At 34.3% G+C, this 18,178-nt stretch overlaps 1 protein-coding gene across 1 annotated transcript; it reads right to left on the bottom strand.

Annotated features, from left to right (window-relative positions):
- Positions 1-11,882: 11,882 nt before the first annotated feature.
- On the bottom strand, positions 11,883-16,658 carry LOC112529722 (transketolase, chloroplastic-like). The gene is made up of 6 exons (XM_025141095.1): positions 16,145-16,658; positions 14,250-14,340; positions 14,061-14,166; positions 13,442-13,873; positions 13,200-13,353; positions 11,883-13,121 (listed from the first exon to the last, which is right to left on the bottom strand). The coding sequence occupies exons 1-6, from the start codon at positions 16,634-16,636 to the stop codon at positions 12,162-12,164; spliced, it is 2,235 nt and encodes a 744-aa protein (XP_024996863.1). The 5' UTR covers positions 16,637-16,658; the 3' UTR covers positions 11,883-12,161.
- Between the last annotated feature and the right edge of the window lie 1,520 nt (positions 16,659-18,178).

The following is an 18,178-nucleotide window of genomic DNA, read 5'->3' as shown; positions in this document are numbered from 1 at the left end:
ATATACTTTTTGAAAAATTATTAATTAATTAGGACGTGTGAGATACACCATATTTATTTTTATTCATAGTATATGTAATGGTTATTTAAAACCATAAATAATTTTTTTTCTTCTAAAATTCGTTTTAACAAATCCAAATATTATAATATATATAATAATCAATTTGAAATTCTTTTAATCGATATATTAAATTTTCTATCTTTTTACCATCTTGTTTATATCAGTTAATTTATATGATATTATTAGAGATTTGTTTCAATTATATTTTAAAATATTATAGTTGATTAATTTTTCAAGATGTCTTTTTTGTCATTTTACATTCTTATCAGGTAGTTCTTGTCAAACATAATTTGTTCATTAACTACCTTATCAGCTACTATCTAGCTTATAAGTTAATAGCTAGTTTATCAACTAGTTTGCGAAACATAACCTAAGTTAACAAGTAAGAGCATCTCCAAAAGCTATGCTAAAATGGAGAAATGAAGCATCTCCACATAGAATACTTGTTGGAGTTGGATGTAATTTTTTTAGATATTTTAATTTTTGATACTCTATTTTATAACAGATTTGATCTCTTCCTCAACTTTCATTTTTAGGATGTGATGCTCCTTTAATCAATAAAATATGCTATAATGAGCAAATTTACAAATAATACTCGGCAATATACTAAATAATAAGATATAAAAGTATAAGTATAAGTATAAGTAATTTACTAAAACTAATTAATATACAAAAAATATTATAGTTATATAAGATAAAGAATATGGATTTAATTAATGGGCAAATTGCATGAAAAAGTAACGTACTCTAACTTGATTCCTATTTTCGGTAATGTACTTTTAAAACTTTTATTTTGGTACCTAAGATGTAAAGTTTTAGACATTTAAGTACCTGAGTAATCGGTTGAAACATTAATCGGTTACCATGTTGATGTGGCGAGTGATGTGGTATCTGGTTAATACTTCAACAAATAATACTGAATTGGATACCACATCACTTGCCACATCAACATGATAACCTATTAATGCTTTAACTAGTTACACGAATACTTAAATGCTTAAAAATTTACATCTTATGTACCAAAATGAAAGTTTTGAACGTACGTTATCCAAAATAGAATTCAAGTTAAAGTACGTTACTTTTTCATGTAATTTGCTCTTAACTAATATACTTACATTAATTAATATACATTTAAAATGCTTATTGTTAAATTATAATTAATAAATATATGTTAAATAATTTAATTATAACTATTTTTAATGTATATTAATTATTTTAAATTAATAAATTAAAATAAATCTATTTGAAATTGGTAACAAGGAATATGCTTTTCAAAAAAGGAAATTAAAAATGACCGACCAAAATGGTTAATTAAATTATATTTTTATTTCAAGATCTTGAATACAATGCATTTAAATTGATATGTTTATTTTAATTTTTTTTCAAAATTGTTTCTTAATGTTTTTGAAGTATGATTCATTCAGACGTTTGAGTATTAAGAGCGTTTTTTATAAATAAGAGCTTAAAAGCTTTAAATGTTCTTTGAAATTTTAAGTGGTAAACGTATACCTTAATACCTCTTAATTTTAATCCATCATCCATCAAATGGTTCAAATTTTGGGAGCTAGAAGAGATTTGTTAGCAAAAACTATTTATCATTTATACTTTTGTAAAAAACTATTTATCTTTTATATTTTTGCACTAGTTTGACCGATTCAGATTTCAGATGTAAAAACAAACAGTCTTACTGCTCTAGATATCAAACTTCAATACCACCACTTATAAATCAGAAGTGAAATCAGAATACCTTTTAAAAAATGACCTTATTAAAAAGTAATTTGCTATTTCCATTTTTTGAAAATGAATATAATACTGATTATAAATGTAACTAGATAATATATATATATATATATATATATATATATATATATATATATATATAGACTTGGGATCATGTGAGACCAATGGTTTTTCGTGAGACCCGTAAGACCAATTCTCAACCCTTAGATTAGATTTATAATCGTCAGATCTGAAAATTCATAAATGCCACGAGACTTCTACATATTTACAAAACTGCCACCTTGCAACTTTAGACCATTAGATCATTAACTTATAAAATTGATCAATGAACATAAATTGGTCTTACGGGTCTCACGAAAATTCTTTGGTCTTACGTGAACCCGACCCTATATATATATATATTATATATATATATATATATTATATATATATATATATAAAATAAAAGAAATAAATATTATAATTATTTTATAAGTTTGTATTAATTAATATTAATATATAATATAATTTCTATAACGGCACGAGGGAGTCAAAGAGACAAGCTCCCGTGAGAAGGAGGTGACCACACGAGACAAGAACACGTGTGTATCTAAAATATTAAATTATATTAATATGAAATAAAATTAAGAGTGTTATTTACATGTCTTAGAACTCTCATCCTTATTTTAAAATATTTATGGATTATGTCCCTGTAATTTACATTTTATAATATATTTAGTCCCTAAATCTAACTCTGTCCAAAATTTATGTTAAATGGGTTAACTGAAGAGGGCATTTTAATCATTTAATTTGATTTTAATCATGTAATTTACTTTATATATGATTAATATTATCGTCCCACCAAAAAACCACATGCCAGAGGCGAGATGATGGTGGTGGGAGGAGGAAGGTGGCGAATGGTGGTGAAACTGGTGGTGCCGGGAGAGCTTGGGAAGCATGCGGTTTATGAAGGGAACTGAAGCCATCACGATTTACATGTGCTAGAAGGTGGTGGATCTAAGGCCATCTCCTTCTTTGGTGAAACCTCACACTCTCACACCATGACTCCCCTTCCTCTTTAGATCCATATCCAAAATACTCCTACAAATTTAGATATGAGACCGTCGAAGTGTTAACCCACGACGACCCTATACACCACAGATCCATGGTTCCCTCTACACCACGACTCTATCATCAAGACCCTTGTTTCATGACCTTTGAACTGTTCAAATAGGCATTCTGAGGGGTGAGTCTAGAGGTGCTACCTTGGAGGTAGGCACTAGGATATTCGCCGCTTGAGGTAATGCCTTGGAGGTAGTCCTTAAGTGTGCCGAGCCGTGAGGTGTTACCAATGGGAGTAAACATTAAGGTCAACCAACCATTAAGGTGAAACTTGTTAAGAAGTCGTATGGACACTTGGGCTTTAAGTTGTGAAGTGTCATACGGCAACGTTGTTCGAATGACATACTTTTGTGTTCACGTCTCTCTTAATGGATATAGGTTTCCCTTGTTGTTAAATGTTATTTTGGATAGTGTAATATCCATGTTTTAATATTACTCGGGTTTCTGTGAGTAACCACAATTTATGGTTCTGATATATTGGATCCTCTCCTGATCAATATTTGGGATAAAAGAGTTATATCCATGTTTTCGGTATTTGGATTTTTATCCTCATTCGCATTTTGTATGAGCATTGGGTTTGGGTTTCATGTTTGATGAGTGTTTTAATTCATCATGAAAATGGTAGGATTGGAAAAAATATCTTCTTTATTCTAAATGCATTTAATTTGGAAATAGTGGTCTAAATAATATACTTTCTGTTTTACCGTTTTTATATAACTGATGAAAACTACTTGACCTCACTAGGCGTTAAGTCTAACCTTTTTCTTTGTCGGCATGTGCATAAGATTCTTGGGGGAATGGTACCACCGACACTTTGGTGTGATGAGTGTTAGTGAGAGGCACATGAAGGAATTAGTCATCCGAGAAACATCTTTCGTAGGGGTGCATGCAGGTTGGGTTGGACGGTGTACAACATTTTTACAATCCAACCCAATTATGGCGGGAAGAGGGAGAGGGAAGAGGGACATGTGACAATATGTTATTGGTGTTTGTTTTGGTTGTTTTTGTTTTTTTAATGTAAAATGAGGGAAATGCATAAAATGACCAAACTACCCATCATGTGTTGTGCACATGACCACTTTAACGGAGAGATTTCAAAGACGAAGTTAGATTTAGCGACCCAATGCGTTATAAAATGCAGCCACATGGATGTAATCCATAGATATGTCAAAATAGGGAACCAAAATGTTAAAACATAAACCATAAGGATCAAGAACATAATTTACTCTAAAACTAATTCTATTTTGGAAAATTAAGTTTTAAAATCTATAATTTTTAGAAATCAAAATAGAGTCAAGTTTTTGTAGTCCAAACTTTAGACGACACAAATTTAATTAGAGATTGTTCAGTTGAGTTTTCATTAATTCTTATATGAATAAAAGTCTGTATGGACAAATCTATTTGTATATATTATGATTTTTTTTCTATTTGTAACGTTTCTTCTTTCTAGAAACTTATTAAATAACTGATCAAATAAGCTATGAATACCTTTAAACTCACTAAGCTACTACAAAACAGAGCGTAATAGTCTCCATATTCTTTACATGAGAAGCTATAGATATTTAAAATAGATATTTTGAAAGATGATCACTGATTATAACAATGAGAACATAGCTAATATCAATTTGAATTTTTAATGTAATTTGTCATATCTAAAAGTTATAAGTACAAAATATAATTTTTAATCGTATAAAATCTATACTTGATTTGTATATCTGTTTTTGTATATATGGACCAAATTGATCTATCCAAAAATACTGTATCCAAAGTAAAATTATATGTATAAGACAGTAAAAAAGAATAACTACTCATTAAACGGTAGACCAAACTGGCACTGTAAATCAATTCAAATAGATAAGGATTTCTGAATCAGTAGTTGATGACTTCCACCACGTCAATGTGGCACTTTACCGTTGAGTTTTATGACAATAACCCGTTAGAAAAACATTTTAAAAATTAAAAATAATAAAAAGTTTGGAATCTAAATGAAAATTTTCTTAGTTTGACTATTACCTAAGTTTAGGGGTTGACTTTATGTGGCATCATGTCAAGAGTTGAGGCATCCATGTTTTATTTGTTTAAAGTCTTCCCATAGTGTCTCATGCCTTTACCTATATGTATGTAAGGGAGGTGTTATCTCATGGACTTTTATGTGAAAAATATAAGAAATGATTTGAACCTTTGATAATTTTTTATTTTCAAATCCATTAATGAATTACGTTTGATACGAAAACTGATCTGGTGTATTTCGATGTTTCTCATCCTAATGTCTATCTAACGGTGGAGATCCATTCTTACGTTTTTGATCGTAACTCACTTAAAACTCACCTTTATTTCTCTCTCCTTTTTTCTCCTCTTTCCTCTCTCCACAAACTACACGCAATATTGAATGTATACGTAGGTGAACACAATGTAGTCCCTAACAATGATCAATCTTCAATAAAGCTTCAATATCTATGGCAGATCTGAATTTACAATCAAGAACATGTAGGAGAAGTTGAGAGAGAAAGTCAATATCTTCAAAGTCTAGTCAAACTCTCTATTACGTATATGAATTTACATTGAGCATCCTACTTACAATTACAAGAACTCACTCTATTTATATGGTCAAACTATTAGACAAATGTCAAAGTCAAACTATCTAATAAAAGTCAAACACGGTGACTTTTATACAATTATAGACAAAATAAACTTTCAAGACGAATACAATTTTATATTGACTTTCAGTCCTAACATTCTCCCCCTTTGTATTCTGACTTGAAAGAAGTTCCGCGCTTGGAGTCATGTTTGAACTTTGAAACTTTAAGCACATTATGACTTCTTCAAAAACAAACTTCAACTTGAAATCTTCAAGCAATAGTTTGTTGAGAAAGATCTTTTAACATTCTCCCCCTCGAATGTAGAACCGTGATGATCTTCTCTTTTGACATTGTAGAACAGTAATCATCAGAAACAATGTACAAGATGTGATCTTCAAAGAATCTTCAGACAACAAATCACAAACTTTTTATTTGGTAAACTTTTGAAACAATGATCTTCTCATTCAAAAACTCTCAGACGTTGTGGCATCGAAATAATCTTTTGTAATCATCTCCAGTCGCACTTCTTTTGAGTCTTTTGCCAGATTTGAAGTTACTCCGCCTTGATCTTTACATCAGATTCCCTTTAAAATGTTCGGAATTGGACATTTCATTCATTATTACATACTCCCCCTTATGATGAAATGAGAATCATTCCATCATACACAAGATGAATGAAATCATCCGCGTAAGCCGCCAATTCAAGAAATTGTAAGTAGGTCTTTTCAAATCCACTTGTTTAATCTTTTCAGATTAAGGGAATGGGAAGATAACAGCCAATTTCAACGTATGAAATTGTTTTCATTCTTATAAAAAGATTGGCCTGTGAGTATAACAGATATACTCAGTACAACGGATGTACTGTATATATGAGACTTTTTGATGCTCATCTCACCAGGTCTTCCATTCAATATTTGATAGCATAAAAATAGCATATCTATGAATATTTTGGCAAATTAACATATAAAATGCTAAATCTGTGTAGTGTAGAAAGATAAAGCAACGTATGCTTCTGTTTAGGCTCAAAAAGATAAACTGTGTGGACTACACAAATTTATCAGACTCAATTATGTGATCAAAAAGACTTGAAGGGGGGACATATATCCTTCTGATTCAATATCAACTTTCTCCGAATGAGAAATTGATAGATAATGAGCGTCGTGCCCCAAGTATTATTGAAACACTTATCTGTTGAGAGATAAATGAGTAGCTGGTGGGGTTGTAACAAGAATTGGCCTGGGCTTTGCCTTTTTCAATATTAGTCTCTAAAGAATTAAGAACTAATAGATTGTGTGGTATGCCCAGATTTTACAAGTTTGGAACATGATTCTTATATTCTTTTAATCATGATACAACTCTAGTCAATTCTTTTAGCTCACAACAACTACCCCTCTCATTTTCATTTTARTMTCGGCACRCAAACCCTTTTTGATTTAAAGCTCACTCAGATATGGTTGTCCTCATGGGTAGGTTTGTCGGTTCTGACATTCCATTGAGATATTTCTGATAAGCACTCAGTCCCTCCTAAAAATTTATAGTTATGCACATTTAATCACAAGAGTTGATCAAAAATAATATTGCATATAAAGCACAAAGATCAGATACAATTGATAAAAAATTTAGCTTTAAGCACAATTAACAAAAGAATGATGTGACAACGATCAGATTATTCAGAATGCGAGAGAAATGAATGAAGATTTGTAAGAACAAGTTTACAGATTCTGAATATTCAAAGAATTATAAAAAGTATATCAATCAAAGTAAAAAAAATATCAGAATGTATATCAATCAAAGTAAAAAAAAATATCAGAAAACAAACTTTGAATACAAACGAGTGTATTATCACCGAAAATGATTTTCTTATAAGTGACGTGATAATAATAGTTTGAAAAATAGCTGAAACAGGTATTGGAGTTATGTACGATGAGAAATTACACAAGTAAAATATCAGGAAATACCTATTCTGAAAAAGTACTCGTTTCCCAAAAAAATATTCACTTTCCAAAAATATTTATTGAACTTTCTAGAGACTCCCCTTAGAAAGTAGATTTCAGAAATGTTTCAGTTAAGCTCAAAAATTAAAAAAGAAATATTTTAAGCACGAGTTCTAAACTGAGTGTTTAGAAGCCTTATTTGGAATAAATTACAACTCCCCCTGCATTGGTGTATCACTAAAATTATATTCTGATCAACACAAAATTGACACACCTGCAAAACCAGATTAAGTAGATTTTGGTACCCAAATGAATTTGGGTCCTATTATGTTAGTATCGTGTTGGGGTATGTTGTAACTTCCAAACCATTTATTCTTATTAGATATATTTTTTTAGCACTGTGAACAGGATGATCAGGAATAAAATATGATCCGTACCAGTAATTGTGATCATACCTGTTCTTACCTTTCGAACTGTTCTGATATCTGTTGTTTGTACTCCATCTGTTATATATCTTCTTGTTCACAAAATCTGTTGATTTACATCTGGAGCACATGATCCTTTTTTTGCTAAGATTTATCAAGTCAGAATTGGATCTCACAAAATAAGGAAGATTATTAGTAGTAACAAGAGTACGAGTTGAAACAGATTCAGATTTACTAACCCAAATGCTTTTAATTTTAGAAGAATAATTGGGTGATCCAATGACATACCCTTGATAATACTGATTAGAAGAACGAGAATAGTTCTTAGAAACAGTAGATTTAGGGCTGCTAGAATAACTGTTCGATTTGGAACAGTCATAAAAGCTAGTTTTACATTGTGATGGAGAACCAACTGAGCTTTGTGCACAAGAAAAGTCTTTGACTTTTTGTAAAAGCTGGTCTCTTTTAGCAGTAACTAAATCAAATTTAATTTAAGTGCAATTCTCATCTTCATCTCAGTTTCAAGGTCTGTCTTTAGATCAGACAATTTGCTTGTAGTGTCCAAGAGTTTACCTTCTAACTCCTTCTGTAGCATTTCAAACTTTCTCTTCTGATTTATTAACTCTCGTTTCTCTTCATCTGAGCTACTCTTTTCATTCTCCGAAGCGATGTCAAGCCACTTTTTCTTATTTGCAAGCTCTTTAGCAATTGCTATATACTTATTTGAAGTATTTCTTTTCTCAAGGGCAAATTGCTTTTTCTCTTCGTCTAAAGCCTTCTGCTTTAGATCAATGCTTTTAGATAATTTTTGTAATTGACTCTGACAGTCTTCAGAGATATCTTTCTTTTCTTTATCATTCTTGGCTCGTTCCAAGATGATCAGCTGCTCAAAATATGAGATTTGCTTTAAAAGCATTTTTGCATTTAGCTCTAGAGAGTTAATCCTTTTCTCGTAAGATACACGTTCAGTTCCAAATTTTCTTTCTAGTTCAATTACTCTCTTCTTCTCTTTCTCAAGTTTCTTCCTCTCAACATTCATATCATTTTCCGCTTCTAAAACCTTTTCTTTTTGTTTTTTCAATAACTTCCTTTCATTAATAACTTTCTTTTAAGTTTCATAAAGTTTCTCTGTAAGCTCTTCAGTCTCTTTAGTTTTCTTTTTTGGAAAATTCCTTACAGCATTCAGTTCAGACTCTGCTTTATGAAGTTTATTGACTAAATCTTGTTTTATCTTGTTTGAACTTCTAATTTCATCATTTAACTCACTTCTTTCAGAATCTAACTCACTTCTTTCAGAATCCAAAGTTTTCTCAAGTTTATTAATCTTATAATTCAAATCATTCTCAACTCTTTCCAATGCTGCTTTATGATCTTTTTGTAAACTTGCAATAAGTTTCACATTAGCATCATTTTCAGTAAACATGTTTATGTATTTGTCTTTATAGTCCACTATACTCTTTTCCAGCATGGAAATCTGAGTTCTCAACACTTTATTCTCCTCCTCAAAAATATCTGCCATTTTAAACAAAAATAAGATTGATCAGATATAGGATCTATGCAGTTCAAGAAAAATGATCAAAGAAATATGAATCAAAAGAATTTAAAAAAATGACAAACTTGACACTTTGATTTAATCTTGACAACTTATTATGAACACATGCATGAAATATATTGCTTTATGAAAGAAACTGTTCAAAGCTGACTTCAAAATCCAGTCAAAATAAGCCTCTTAACAATGGTCAAAACAGATTCTAAAACAATCAAACTTATCAAACCAACCTTTACCCACTCAAATAAATCGCTCAAGCAAAAAAAAATATCACTCAAGACTGGTCACTGCATGAATTTAAAAACAGTCACAGGACTATCTTAATACACTCAACAAATAAGCAAGGTATCACAAACTCGCTCAAAACAGATCCTGAATCCGGTCAACTGCAGGTTTAAATTGCTCAAAACTCACTCAAGATAAATTGCTTACCTCCTAGTTTCTAATCCGATCACCACTGCATGAACATCGCACAGGCTATGCTTCTTATCCACTCAACATCCGCTCAAGACTAAGATATAAAACCAGTCAACAAGGTATACTCATATCCGCTCACTACAGTCTCTCTATATTCGCTCAAGAGAAAAAAAAATCGCTCACTGCTTAGTATTTAAACCGCTCACACACTTGTTGATTCTTATCCGCTCACTGCATTAAGAAAGCTACTCACTGCATGAACTTGAAACAATTACTGCATGCTATCTAAGTTGCTCAAAGCCATGACTTAATCACTCAAGGGAAGCCAGATAACTAGCTAAATCGTTCAAGACCAAGATTAATCCGGTTAAGCTACTGTCTAAACCGCATAACACATGGATCTAAATCGCTCACAGCATAGAACTTATGCATTCTCTAAATCGCTCAATGCAGCTCCTAATCTGGTTAAGACAACTTTAAATCGTTTACTATAAGAAGTAAACTGCTCACTGCATGGTGTAACTCGCTCACCACTATGATCCTTATTCAGTCACTTTCGCTAACTAGTTGATATAAATCGCTCATCTTCTAATATAAGTCGCTCAAGCTTGATCTTAATACGGACAAGTGGAGTCTTAAATCGCTTACTGCATAATTTCTTAATCCGCTCAAGACAGTTTTAGATCACTCACTAAACAATCTTAATCGCTCAACTCTCTAGCAAAGCAAGGATGAATATCGCTCACTTCATGGAGATAAACTGGGTTTAAAATGATCAAGACTGATTATCAAACAACCCACAATGCTTAAACAGCTCAAACAGATGAGCTTAAATTGCTCACTGGCACACAACAGAGTCAACTAAATTGGTCAAACATCGCTCAAACAGATCACTATAAGAGAAAATAAACCGCTCAACAGAAGCTGAAAATAGCTGTTCCTTATCCTGTCAACAACTATAAACCACTCACTGCATAAAAAAAAATTCGCCTGCTTCATGTACTGAAATCCGCTCACGTTGCTCAACAAATAACTGCTTATCCGATCAAGAAATTTACTTGGATGAGAATAAATCGCTCAAAACAAGGATCAGAATAACACACAAACACAAAAACTTACAAAAACTCAGAAAAGATTGGATCAAACTCTAACTTTTTGATGAGTTTTTACATAAACATCAAGAATATCAAAATTTTATAAACTCTTCAAATCTCAACTATCGATGATCAAAATTCAAAATCAAAGAAGTAACAACGAATCTTTATGTAAAACGTACACAACGATCATCATTTTAACAATCAAATATCCAAGAATGAAAGATTTAAGAAGAATTCATGAAAAATAGTTAAGAACATTCAAGAATATAAAATCATGAATTTTCAGAAATTTCAACAACTCTTGATGATTTCTTCAAACAAATTTCCTGCAAATCTGCTCTGATACCAATTGTAGTCCCTAACAATGATCAATATTCAATAAAGCTTCAATATCTATGGCAGATCTGAATTTACAATCAAGAACATGTAGGAGAAGTTGAGAGAGAAAGTCAATATCTTCAAAGTCTAGTCAAACTCTCTATTACGTATATGAATTTACAWTGAGCATCCTACTTACAATTACAAGAACTCACCCTATTCATAGGGTCAAACTATTAGACAAATGTCAAAGTCAAACTATTTAATAAAAGTCAAATACGGTGACTTTTATACAATTATAAACAAAATAAACTTTCAAGATAAATACAATTTTACACTGACTTTCAGTCCTAACACATAATGTAAACAACCTTAAGAAATTCCTTATTGTGGTGTTCACAAATAATATGTTTAAGTTCAGTTTAATTGATAGTTATAATGTATTCACAAGTTATATCAAATCCCATAGATTCAGAGTACATTAACAAATTATGATAATATTCTTGTTAAATTATTCACCTCATATGCATATTCAATTGTGGGTATTTCAGTAATTTTACTTACACAAGAACCATAAATTACAACGGTACGGTTTGATTTGGTTCGGTTGTAACCATGTTGTTCGAAAAACCCGATTCTAAATTCTAACAAACACGTACTCCTTTTGGCGTTTCCGCAAAACCGACAATTTATTTGAAACGAAAAACCAATCCCGAACAAATTCATCGCTCAAAACATCTCGTCAAATGATCAAACACACGAAATTATAAATCTAAAAAACGTTCTTTGAGTATCGATACAAAATTCACGAAGATTCAATAATTCACGAACTACCGATCTCTCCGTTCTTCGTTTTATTGTTTTTTGAATCGTTAACGATGCTATTGAACACGAACAACTGAAGTTTTCTCGTGTTTCATGGGCCCCGAACTTGAAGAACCCTAGCAAACTTCATTAGCTGCTGCTATAACAGCTTCTTTTGTAATACCATATTCCTTGTATATCTTTCCGGCTGGTGCACTTGCGCCAAATTTATCGATCCCGATAGCCTTTCCTTTACTTCCGACAATTTTCTCCCACCCAAAAGTCGTTCCGGCTTCGATGCTAACCCTAGCCGTCACTTTGGCAGGAAGAACGCTCTCCTTGTAGTCATCGGATTGTTCGTCGAAAAGCTCCCACGATACGAACGACACAACTCTAACGGCTTTTCCGTCCTTTCTGAGTTCATCGGCAGCTTTCTCCGCAATTTCGAGCTCGGAACCGGTTCCGATCAAGATGACATCGGGTTTGTTTCCGCTGGAATTGTCGGAAATCGTGTACCCGCCTTTTGCGACTCCTTTGATGGAGGTCCCGGGCAAGTTGGGGAGTTTTTGTCGGGAAAGGGCGAGAACTGACGGTCGCTTTCGGCTTTCGACTGCGACCTTGTATGCTCCGGCCGTTTCGTTTCCGTCAGCGGGTCGAAGCATGAGAATGTTGGGCATGGCCCGGAAACTGGCTAAATGCTCGATGGGCTGATGGGTGGGTCCGTCCTCACCCAGCCCGATCGAGTCGTGGGTCATCACGTAGATGACCCCAGCTTCAGATAAAGCCGATATGCGCATCGCACCTCTCATATAATCGGTGAAAACGAAGAAAGTAGCACAGTAAGGAATGAAGCCGGGGCTATGTAGAGCAATACCGTTACAGATGGCTCCCATACCGTGTTCGCGGACTCCGAACCGGACGTTACGTTCTTCTGGAGTTTTCTTCTGGAAATCACCGAACATTTTCATCAGCGTCATGTTGGAAGACGCCAGGTCAGCACTTCCACCGATGAGCCCGGGAAGAACCGGTGCTAATGCGTTCAGGCATGCTTGCGAGAGGTTTCGAGTGGCATCGGCGGGAATCTCGGGCGTATATGTCTACAAAAACCGACAAATTTATTCAAATTTTCATAAAAACCCGGGATTTCAAAAGGGTGTGAATAGCAAGATTCTTACGGGAAGAGCTTTCTCCCAACCAGCAGGTAGAACACCATCGGCAATAGACTTCAACTCTGCTGCATCTTCGGCATACTTCTTCTCGTATGCGGCAAATTTCGCGTTCCACTCGGCTTCAAGAGCCGCCCCCTCGGGAGTATGACGGCTCCAGTGCCTATATACAAAACAAAAATTAAAAGCGGAAGTCAACAATTGGTCGAACACGACTTAATTCCCTTTCGTATTTGTTGTATTTCACTTACTTCTTCACATCCTCGGGAACATGGAAAGGCTCGTGCGGCCATCCAAGATTTTGTCGGGTTGCATCTACTTCTTTGGCACCCAAAGCGGCTCCATGGACACTGTATGAGTTCGCTTTGTTCGGTGAACCAAATCCGATCGTTGTTGTCACCTTGATCAAAGTCGGTTTGTCGGTTACGGACTTCGCCTCCTGAATCGCGGCACGGATTTCATCATAACCCGTATTCCCGTTCTTTACCCAGATGATGTGCCACCCGAGGGCTTCAAAACGTTTGTCGACACTCTCGGTGAAAGCAATCTCGGTGTCACCATCGATGGAAATGTGGTTGTCGTCATAGAACGCAATGAGTTTCCCGAGCCCCCAGTGACCGGCAAGTGAACAAGCTTCGTTTGCAATTCCCTCCATTTGACAACCATCCCCAATGATACAATATCTGAAGCAAAATAAGAGTATTTTCTCAGTACCAGAAAGACAAAAGAAAATAAACCTCTAGGGCCCGCTCGACCGGATTTTCCTGACTGCTATTTTCAGGGTCCCTTGGGATTAGTCGAGATGCGTGCAAGCGGGCTCGGACACTCTCGTTTAACAGAAGAATAGATAAAAGAAAATCGAGATTTTACGTGTAGTGGTCAACGATCTCGGCATCTGGTTTGTTAAACCGAGCAGCCAAGTGTTTTTCGGCAAGTGCTAGACCAACGGCATTGGCAATGCCTTGACCAAGAGGACCTGAAAGATATTGAAGAACGGTTAGCGAAATCAAGATTATTTTCAAGATTTCTGTTATATTTCTCTCTCGGAAGAGCACTAACCAGTAGTGACTTCGATACCGGGGGTTTCAAAGTTCTCCGGGTGGCCGGGAGTTTTGCTTCCCCATTGCCGGAACTGCTTAAGATCCTCTTCCTAAACGATAAAGAAACATTAACCATTAATACAGACCAAACTCTAAATATATGCTTTTTATTAAAAAAAACAACTCTTATCAAAGATAACGGCCATATTTTTTGAGCTTAATGAAAAAGCCCTGTTTGGTTAGCCATAAGCTACCTTTTTGAAAAGCTACTTCAAGTAGCGTTTCAATAGCCTCCAGGGTCTTTTTTTCCTTTTTTTTTCCAATTATGTCCCTTTATAGTTTTCCAATTAATTTTAACATGTCCTTTTAGGTCATTTTACATTATCATCTACCTCATCAACTAGCTTTTTTCAAACCAAACATGACTAGCTTATCGGCTAGTTTGACAAACATAGCCAAAATGGTACAAATCAAACAAAATCAAGACCATGGATACGATAAACTCATCCACCACCACCAAACACCTAACAAATTTGCAGGAACGACTACTCTCTAACATTCTTGATTCAAATATTACATTCGTTTAACTGGCCAGCAGCGGCCACTCGGTTCTCCTGGAGGCATACACACACGAAGACACACGCTAAAGCACATCAAGTGAAAGGACTTACAAAATTGGGCCACAAAGATACAATTTTGTTCCACATAAGCAAATACCCAAATCAGATATTATTGAAAGAACTCAAAGATTGTGCTTTAGGTACGTTTGGTACACGGGACATAACAGTACAGAACAAAAATCTGTCCCACGTCTGGTGTGTTATTAGACTGGGACAGGATGAGACTTGGTGAGAGAAAGCATCTTTTTGTCCTGCCATGCCAAATTAAGACTCTAGAACCTTCCAGAATTCTTTAACCTGCCTATCTTAGTCCCGCCAGTCATATTCCGTCCCAACATACACTATGATGTTCCACTTAAGCATATACCAAGATCGGACTACGGTTAAAGAACTTCAAATCATGCCGTAAAATATATATTTCTTTCCCTTTAGCAAATACCCGGAACAGAGTATAGCGAAGGAACTTAAAATCGTGCCCAAACTTATGTACAATTGTTTGTATGTCTCCACACACACAAAAAAATGCGATTTTCCCAACTACAAGAGAACACCCAGATCCTAAACATGTACATATTTTGAAAAGAACCAATTATTCATGATGAATATCATGAATATTTGAGTTATTCATCGTGAATAATTCATGAAATAGTTGGTTCCACGATTCTCAAAACATCTACGATTCTCATTTAAAGCTGCCTCTACTTGTATATATCTTCAAACAACATGAACACATAGAGATGATCAAAGAGGTTAGCTTAAAAAGCTTAAGTTTTACATAAAAATACAATCTTTTTTTTTTTTTTTTATTAACCTGGATATCCAACCCGCTATGCAAACCGACTAATCCCAGGACAACCATCTGCTTTGCAGATAGTCCGGAGTCACCGCACTTGAACCTCCGTGGCCAAAGAGGATTTTTATTCCTCATTGGATTTGAACCTGGACCTCCCGGTACTTTTAACCTATGGAGTCAAGCTCAAACCAATAGCAGATACCAAACAGAAGTCAAACCATCAAACAACTTGTGAATGCAAATGATCAAATAGATTCAATCAAAGAACATAAATTGCTGCATAAAATACAAATATCTTCCACTAATCAAAACCCCAGATCCACAATCAAGTCAAATTGCTTGTTTATACCGCAAATATATATAGTGTGTGTATATATATGTATAGTATATATATGTGTGTATCATGTATGATCCAATTTATCCCCTTTTAGAGAAGAAACTAAATGGATTTGTGAAATACCCAGATCGGAAAAAGAGAAAAAAGGAATTGAAATTGCTTACTTTGACACTATCATAGCCGGCGAGGTGGAGGAGGGCATAGTGGAGCATGCATCCATGGCCGGCGGAGAGAACAAAGCGATCTCGATTGAACCAATAAGGGTTTTTGGGATTATATCTCATGACTTCATCGTATAAAACATGACCCATCGGAGCACAACCCATGGGGAGACCAGGATGGCCGGAATTCGCCTTCTCAACGGCATCAATCGCCAAGAATCTGATCGTGTTCACAGATTTATCCACAAGTGAGGTATCAGTCTTCTCGAGTGCCTCCACCGCAGCCGACGAGATGACACGGCGGCGAGCGGCGGACACACGGCGTTGGGTGACGGGGATCGAGGAAGGAGTGGAGGTGGATTTGAGGGGTGAGAAAGATGGGAGTGAGACGGTGGAGATAGACGATGGGTTTTGGGTGGTGGTGCCATGGCGGGGAGTGGCGGAGCGAGAGATTCCGGTGGCGGCTTGAGAGAGAGAAAAAGAAGAGGCGGCCATGGTTGGTGGTAGAGAGAGAATCAGAGGAAGTAAGAGAGTAAAGCGATGGTTGTTTATATAGATTTATTGAAAGAGATCGATGGGGGGTTGGTGAGATGAACAAGAGAGACGGTGACCGGTGAATGAGAAAGAATACAGTTGTTGGCTGAATAATGATCAGCCCTTCGGACTGTTTCGATAAGTTTGGGGGTTACTTGACTTTTTGTGATTTGTAAGGGTGTTTTAAACCGGATCAACTAACACTAGTACCAATCGTATCAATTAATTGGTACCAAATACAATCGACTAATAGTATCGTACCAAGTTTGTAAATTTTATTGGTACACAATATTAAAAGTCACGTATCATGGTACTGATTTATTTAATTATTTATAAACATAGATATTGATTTTTAAGTGATAATATTATTGACTTTCTTGTTTGGGTATTTGAATGTTTTAAAGTTTTATTTCTTGTAATTAAAAATCTTTAAACATTGTGTTTATTATTTATAAACTCAAAATGTCATTTAGAATTTGAACAATTGTCATATATGTGACTTAAAGTTGGTTAGAGCTTGTGGTTCGCCCCCACCGGAGTGCTTAATTTGTTGCTTTTAACGTTTTTGGTTTTTTTTTCTCTTGATAGGAGGGACCTCCCCCCTCTATATAAAAAAAAAGTTGGTTAGAGCATTTTCAACATATTCTCTATTATATCTCTAAAATGGATAATCAAAATCTACAGAAAAAATTATATTTTCTCTATTTTGGAGAGTACAACATTATACGAAGGATCGTATGAGAATAAAAGTTAAAAATGAGAAACATAAGAAGGGATCTGGACCTTTGATCACTTTTAATCTCACACCAACTCCATGAATCACGCTTGATACCAAAACTGATCTGGTGCATCTCGGTATATCTTATTACTGTTGATCTTCAATTTATGATTGATCTAAAGGTGAAGACCCCTTCTTATTTTTCTTACCATAACTCAACCCTCCAACATTAACTATATTATTAAAATATCCAATGCAATTAATAAAGTAATATTTCTCTATTTCAAACGTTTAATTTCAAAGATTCTCGTTAAAAAGAATAAAAAAATCAATTTTATTTTCAAAGTAATCATTTTTAGAAAATTCTCCAAATTAAAAAGGTTTCACATTATGTATCGTAGTTGTTGTTTAGATTTATTACAGAAAAAATGGTGCAAGATTTGGTGTCTCCATTGGAGTGCTTTAAGGTCAAATTTGGTATCTGGTTTAAATTAGGTATCTCATTAGATATGGTCTAAGATATATGTATGGGAAAAATACAATAAAAACCAATGGACTTTCTTGTTTGGAATGATTAAGTCCTTAGACTTTTTTTTGGAACAAATAAGTCCTTGTACATTCCAAAACATGTTAAATAAGTCTTTGAACAATTTTTTGGAACAAATAAGTCTTTGAACAATTTTTTGGAACAAATAAGTCCTTGGATATTCCAAAATATGTTAAATAAGTCCTTGAACAATTTTTTGGAACAAATAAGTCCTTGGATATTCCAAAATATGTTAAAT

Source organism: Cynara cardunculus, assembly GCF_001531365.2.
Source record: "Cynara cardunculus var. scolymus isolate 2C chromosome LG 16, CcrdV1, whole genome shotgun sequence".
Taxonomy (NCBI): Eukaryota; Viridiplantae; Streptophyta; class Magnoliopsida; order Asterales; family Asteraceae; genus Cynara; species Cynara cardunculus.
The sequence above is the reverse complement of the archived record's forward strand: the minus strand, read 5'-3'. Positions and strand labels throughout refer to the sequence as shown.

Excerpts from the sequence above, each read along its gene's own strand:
- LOC112529722 (XM_025141095.1), bottom strand. The coding sequence starts at position 16,636 with ATGGCCGCCTCTTCTTTTTCTCTCTCTCAAGCCGCCACCGGAATCTCT. Across the intron at positions 13,354-13,441 it reads GTTCCCGAGGATGTGAAGAA|GCACTGGAGCCGTCATACTC; the intron begins GTAAGTGAAATA and ends TTTTGTATATAG. Across the intron at positions 13,122-13,199 it reads GTTGGGAGAAAGCTCTTCCC|ACATATACGCCCGAGATTCC; the intron begins GTAAGAATCTTG and ends CGGTTTTTGTAG.